Source organism: Nothoprocta perdicaria, unplaced genomic scaffold (genome assembly GCF_003342845.1).
Source record: "Nothoprocta perdicaria isolate Ctin4 unplaced genomic scaffold, notPer1 scaffold_283, whole genome shotgun sequence".
In the NCBI taxonomy this organism is placed as follows: Eukaryota; Metazoa; Chordata; class Aves; order Tinamiformes; family Tinamidae; genus Nothoprocta; species Nothoprocta perdicaria.
Window position 1 is genome coordinate 82,019 of NW_020455514.1, and position 6,705 is coordinate 88,723.

The 6,705-nt window shown below is 51.4% G+C and overlaps 1 protein-coding gene across 1 annotated transcript; it reads left to right on the plus strand.

Annotated features, from left to right (window-relative positions):
* The first annotated feature begins 653 nt into the window (after positions 1-653).
* LOC112948986 (keratin, type I cytoskeletal 15-like) lies at positions 654-4,946 on the plus strand. Its single transcript, XM_026041353.1, has 8 exons — positions 654-1,172; positions 1,857-1,939; positions 2,405-2,561; positions 3,025-3,186; positions 3,518-3,643; positions 3,777-3,997; positions 4,339-4,364; positions 4,845-4,946. Exons 1-8 carry the CDS (start codon positions 654-656, stop codon positions 4,931-4,933), a joined length of 1,383 nt encoding a protein of 460 aa, XP_025897138.1. The 3' UTR covers positions 4,934-4,946.
* The last annotated feature ends 1,759 nt before the right edge of the window (positions 4,947-6,705 follow it).

The following is a 6,705-nucleotide window of genomic DNA, read 5'->3' on the forward strand; positions in this document are numbered from 1 at the left end:
AGGCTTCCCCAGAACAATGGGAATTTAGTCTGGTATTTTTTCTCTTAACGGAGTTATTTCAATCATATATTCCCTGTACACTGAGGGATGTTCACTATCCCCCAAGCAACGAGGTGCTAAAAATTCCATTTCCAAAATCTAAAAGTCAATTCTGAGCAAAGAACGGGAGTAAAAAAAAAAAAAAACTGAAAAATGCAATTCCAAATGCTTAGTGGGAAGAATATGGGTCGAAATGATAGGGAATGATGAGGGGAAGCGATGACAGCACCTTTTGCAATGAAAGTGGAATTTTACTTAAAAGGCACTTGGCTTTTTGGCGGGGCGAGCGCGGCGAAGGGCTCTGTGGGCGCGGCCGGGCGCGCTCTGCTTTGCGCTCCGGGATGCGAGGGCTGCGAGTTTCAGAACCGTAGCCCCAAGAAAAACCAGCCGCCTGAATCATGCCCTTTGTTTAACGGGAAGCAGCCGCGGGCCTGGGATGCGCAGGAATGCCGAGCGGGGCGGCCTCGCCCCTAGGGAGGGGAATCCGGGCGGGCAGGGCTGGGGGGGCCCTGGCGACCGGGGATATAAAGGGAGCGCGGGCAGCGGCCGCACTCACTCGCGCTCCTGCTCCTGCTCCTGCTGCTCCTGCACGAGGCGAGTGTCCCCGCGCTGCCATGACCACAGTCTTCAGACAGAGCTCCTCTTCCACCTACGGCGGCGGCCTGGGCGGCAGCTCGCGCCTCTCCTCCGTGCGCACGGGCGGCTCCTTCCGCGCGCCCAGCATCCACGGCGGCTCCGGCGGCCGCGGTGTGTCCGTGTCCTCGGCGCGCTATGTCTCCTCGGCGGGAGGCGGCTACGGCGGCGGCCTGGCCGCCGGCCTTGGCGGCGGCTTCGGCAGCAGCTTCGGGGGCAGCTTCGGCGCGGGCGCCGGCGCGGGCTGGGGGGCCTCGTGTGGCTTCGGCGGCGGCCTCGACCTGGCCGGCGGCGACGGCCTCCTCTCCGGCAACGAGAAGATCACCATGCAGAACCTCAACGACCGCCTGGCCGCCTACCTGGACAAGGTGCGGGCGCTGGAGGAGGCCAATGCCGACCTGGAGGTGAAGATCCGCGACTGGTACCAGAAGCAGGCGCCCACCAGCCCCGAGCGCGACTACAGCCCCTACTACAAGGTCATTGAGGAGCTGCGGGACAAGGTACGTGGAGCCCCGCTGCACACCCGGCTCCCTACACCCATCCCAACGACTACACGTAAAAAATGATTCCCCAAACCCAAGCTTTCTGGCAGAAACAAGGTTGTTTTTCTTAATTTAAAAAGCACACGTGTCATCCTGGAAAGGTGAAGCTTGTAGAAATTAAAATGAGCATGGCTAAGTGGGTTTAGAATTAGCGATATATTTATAATGAAGCAGTAAAAGATCTCACAGTAGATCTCATAGTCTGGAAAAATAGTTCCCCAGGGCAAAGATATGATCAGGTATTGTGTAAATCTATTCTACAGTTATGTTAAATGTGTAAATCTTATCTTCTCACTAATCCACTGAGTACTTTTGAACTTGTAAAGAAAGAAGATAGAAAGGTTACATGGAGAAGCAGCAAGAATAAGGTATTTCACATCCCACGGCTGAACCTGCCTTGGGTCCACTAACAGTGTCCCAGATACCTGCTTTGCATCTGCACTGCGGAGAGGAGCTCAGCTCTCTTGCTGTTCCCCTATAAAAGCCATAAGAATCAAACCAAAGTGCTGTGGCAATGCACAGGGCTTGTTTGGCTAACGCAAGCTCTGCTGGCGTGTTCAAAGGCTGGCAGCCACCCCAGCGCGGGGCTCGGGCGCTGCGACGTGCCGCGTTCCTAACCGGGGTGGTGTCTGTCTCCGCCAGATCCTCGCAGCCACCATTGACAACTCCCGCGTCATTCTGGAGATCGACAACGCCAGGCTGGCTGCCGACGACTTCCGGCTGAAGTGAGTGCGCCAGCGGCGCCTTCCTCATCTCCCTCTTCCTCTCCGCTGAAATTTCATATTCCTCCCTAGAAAGCATGTTCTTTGGTCACTGGAGCCTCGTGCGGCTTCGGCGGCGGCTTCGCCGTGTTTCAAACGTGTTTCAAAACCGCAGGCAGGTATTCTGCTTCTACAGCTTGTAACTTAAGGCAGAGTGACTCTATAGCCAGGCGAGGGACAGGGAGAGGTGCCCAGCAGGTCCCACTGCGAAGGTGACCAGATCCTTGCCCCGCTCTCCTCCGTGCAGCCCCGTGCCTACACATTGTCTTTTCTCTTCTCATGCCCCAGGTGGAGCTGGATCAGCTCTTCACACCAAACTGAGAAGATGCCAAAACTGGAGTGTCCTGTGTGCTGTGCTGCTTCTGCATTCAGCATAAAATGTCACCAACTTCCGCAGGTTCCAATGTTTGATTCTTTGTAAAATTGCAGGTACGAGAACGAGCTGTTCCTTCGCCAGAGCGTGGAGTCTGACATCAACGGCCTGCGCAGGGTCCTGGATGAGCTGACCCTGGCCAGGGCTGACCTGGAGATGCAGATCGAGAACCTCAAGGAGGAGCTGGCCTACCTCAAGAAGAACCATGAGGAGGTGAGAGCTCTGGCAACACAGAGAGAAAAACCCTTCCATTTAGAACTTAACCCTCCCTGTTTGGGGGAAAACCAAACCACAATGATGGTTTTACAGCTAAATGATTAAGAAGAAAACCATGATCTCAAAAGAATCCAAACTGTGTCTTATAAAGCACTTCTCCAATTCCAAACTATTCAGTTTTACCGGCAGAAGCGTGTACCAGACCACTGAGATAAGCTGTAAAATCCCTGTGAAAGAAACATACCTGGATATACGTGTGTGTGTAGAGACAGAGATGAAAAGTATTTGTGATGAGGACAAGGACTGGCGAATTTCTCTAAGTGTGTTCCGCCTTCAGGACTTGATAGCTAGGGTAACTGCGTGGCTTCCTGACAGCACGACCTATATGGGAATATAGAATATAGAGCAATATAGAATATAGAGCATAACCTCTTTTTTCCTCTGTCTTCTGCCCGTGCAGGAAATGAAAGAATACAAGAATCAGCTAAGTGGAACAGTCAATGTGGAAATGGATGCTGCCCCCGGCATCGACCTGACCAGGGTGCTCTCGGAGATGAGGGAACAGTACGAAGCGCTGGCCGAGAAGAACCGCAAGGACGCCGAGGCCTGGTTCTTCACGCAGGTGCGTGGCGGCCGCGCTTGGCTCAGCACGCAGGGAGGCTCAGGGGCCCCGAGACCTCAACGGCCCGTCGTCTTTTCACTGTTCACCACCACCAGGAGGCTTGTTGGCACCTGCAGCACAAGCTCCACTGCAGAAGCCCTCAGCAACAGCATTGCTTCTTCCCAGGCAAACCAAGACAGTAAAGTCAGAAGGATAATACAAAAAAAGCTGAAGGCTAGCAAAGGAAGCAATATTTTGGGGAAGCTGGGATGGGCCTTCCCTTTTTCAGAACACGTGTTTTTTTGTTTTGAGACAATCTGTATTTGCTTTTCACAGTATGTTTTTCTCGCAGACTGACGAGCTGAACCGGGAGGTGGCCACGCACACGCAGCAGATCCAGACCAGCAAATCGGAGATCACAGAACTGAGACGCACGTACCAGGGCCTGGAGATAGAGCTGCAGTCGCAGCTCAGCATGGTACGCAGCCCCCCGCCACACCACCTACAACCAGCACGTTCTGCCCGTCCTACCTTCCTGTCTTCCCTTCCCTTTATCTCTGTCCCTGGGACAAACCTGCACGATAACCGAGTCTAACCCTGCTCTGCTATAGAAAGCTGGCCTGGAAGCCAACCTGCGAGACACAGAAGCGCGGTACTGCGCCCAGCTAGCCCAGATTCAGGCGCTCATCACCAACGTGGAGGAGCAGCTGGGTGAACTCCGGTGCGACATGGAGCGCCAGAACCAGGAGTACCGGATGCTCATGGACATCAAGAGCCGCCTGGAGCAGGAGATCGCCACGTACCGCCAGCTGCTCGAGGGCCAGGACTCGCAGTATGTTGCTACACACAAATGCAATGCAGATTAGATAACGTTAACGACGCGACATATCGTAAAGCAGTAATTTGTGGTTGTTAAACTGACTGCAGATTGTGTAATTGCACTGATTGCACACATAGGCTTGTGTGCACTGGCAAAACAGAGGCCCGGAGCCCTGTAAACCCCAAGAGCAGCTTTTACTCTTGTTAAACCTCCAGATCAGGAGGAAAACGGTCCATGCAGACCTATCAAGAACAAGGGCTGCTCTGAGAGATGCTCCTGTTTCCCACTGAGTACGGGGTGGGCGGCCGACTAGATGGGTGGCAGTCATTAATGGAACATCTTGTTTTCTGCAGGATGTCCGGATGGACCCCTAAGGACGGTAAGAAACTTTTGATGTAAAGGGGGGCCAAAATGAATTGACAAAATAGAATTAAATGAGCCTATGGTTTTCTTGGTTGGGATTTTGTCTCGCAGATGTAGATCAGTCTCTCCACTAGGACGACATTCTTTACCAATTAGACGTGAACATACGATATTTATATTATAAAATATTGACACCAGTAGCCTGCCAAAATGGTTACACGAACCTAGTATAGTTCTAAAAAATGGAAATCTGAAAAATCTCAATTGCAGAGATTCCTGGATTCACTGCTATATTGCTATATTGTCATATAACATAAGCATACCTCCAAATTTAACATGAGATTTTCATGAGGAAATTGCACACTCCTCCTTTGTATCTTTTATTCTCCTATTTCAAGGTGCCCTTTGATATTTGGAAAGAAACCAACCAAGGCCCCGCAGCTCCAGTGCAATTTTAATTCCTCTACTTGATTGTCCTTTTTTCCTCCCTCCACAGCACATCTGAGCAGCGGAAGAGTTCGCATTAGCGTGGAAGACTCGGTAGATGGAAAAGTTGTTTCTACTCGTGACAAGAAATACCCATAAGAAGAAATACTGAATGCCCTCTTGTACATGAGATCATCTGTACTGTGCCAGTTACAAGAACAGGGCACTCAAGAGGGGATTCAGCAGAGAACTTCGAATAAAGCGGCAAGGAAACCATTCTGGATACACACTGCCTAATGCTAACAGGAATAACCTTTTGCTTTCCCCAAAGCACAAGAATTTAATCCGATAATGTGCAGCATCTTGGGGTCTTCCCTTCAATTTGCTTTTCCTTTTACATAATTCTCGGGCTCTAGAGCGGAGCTGGGGAGCCTGTTTTCCACCAGCAGCTATATAGTACGCTTACGAAAGAACGTAATAAAGTTTCTCTCCTGCTTGTGCAAATACATTGGCCTCTGTGTTGTTTTTTCACGGTCAGCGAGGCGCTGCCGGCCTCGCACGCTCCTGTTGAACTGCAGAGGTGGCCGGGGCAGCCGCGCGGGCAGCAGCGATCCGCTCGCCGGGCAGCGGCTCACGCACTTCGCTCCACTCCTCCAGTTTCTATATTGCAGTTCTGGGATTAGCAGCACTGCTGTTTTCCGAGCAATAAGCTGGTCTGTGAACCACCACCACTGTAGCTGGAGAGAGAGGCTTATAAAGCTTTAAGAGGCCAGTAAATCCAACTCCAGAAGCATATAAAACATCCACATAAATGCTGTATTTTGTTAACACAACCTTTTCGGAAAATGGGTTGTTAATCCTCACCCTGCACTATTGCAATCCACAGAAGAGCATCTACAAAAATGGTACCTTTCCAGGAATTCCCTTTTCTTCCCAACCTCTTTGAATCACCTCTCACCTCTCTTATGTCCTCATTCTCACAATCCCCTCTGGCCTAGGAAGTTTCTAATGGTCCCCGTCACGTCTCTGCTCCCCCGTCCCCTCTTACTTTCCATACAGGCAGGGAAAGGCTCCCACGGACAGCCCCAAACCCACTGCACTTACACACAGCCGGGAGCAAACTCAGTTCGAAGGCATGATGATACGTCCCTCTGATGACACAAAACAAGTATTGGAGGGGCAAAAATACGTCTGGTCAGTCCTAACTTATTTCAACTTATTTTAGAAAACTTGTATAAACTTTCCCAATAAAAATGATTTTTGCAGCACAGAATACAAAATGTTCAACAGAGGAACAAGCCGTTTGGGCTTTAATAACCTGAGCTTTCCAACTAATCTGAGGTCTGTTAACCTTAGCCACTAACCATGACTTCCCCTTTATTCCAACTGCCTCTTCGGGGTCTGCAAAGGGATCCTGTGGTGTAGGTGGTGATTTCACTAGGGTTTCTTCAGTGTGCTCCACAAGTTCTTCCCAGATTCCAGGTCTCTCATGTGGCATGATGGAAGTTTGAGGCACCTCTGTTAAGCTGGGATCTTCTGGCCTAGATCCGTGCTTACCTGGTTCCCTCCTGCCTGCTGACCGCTATGGCCCGTGGTTTGTTGGCTGACACAATGGAGGGATTGTCAACTGCAAGGAGAAGGATCCATGCAGCTCCTGAACGAGATCCTGGCTTCCTACCTGCAGCCAACACATCCCCTTGCAGGGGAGAACGTGGGCCTGGGCCACGGGATGGGCGACCGCTGTGCCCGCCAGGTCCCCACGGCTGCACCGACCTCCAGGCCTTCCGCGAGAGCCTGGAACATCTCCAGCAACAGCTAAAGCCCTTTGCAACCCACTGACAGCTCAGAGCCACTGCAGCTGGAAATCGTTCATTGCCAACTGTGGCTTGTAAATATTTATTACACCATTTTTACTCTGAAAATCGAAACGT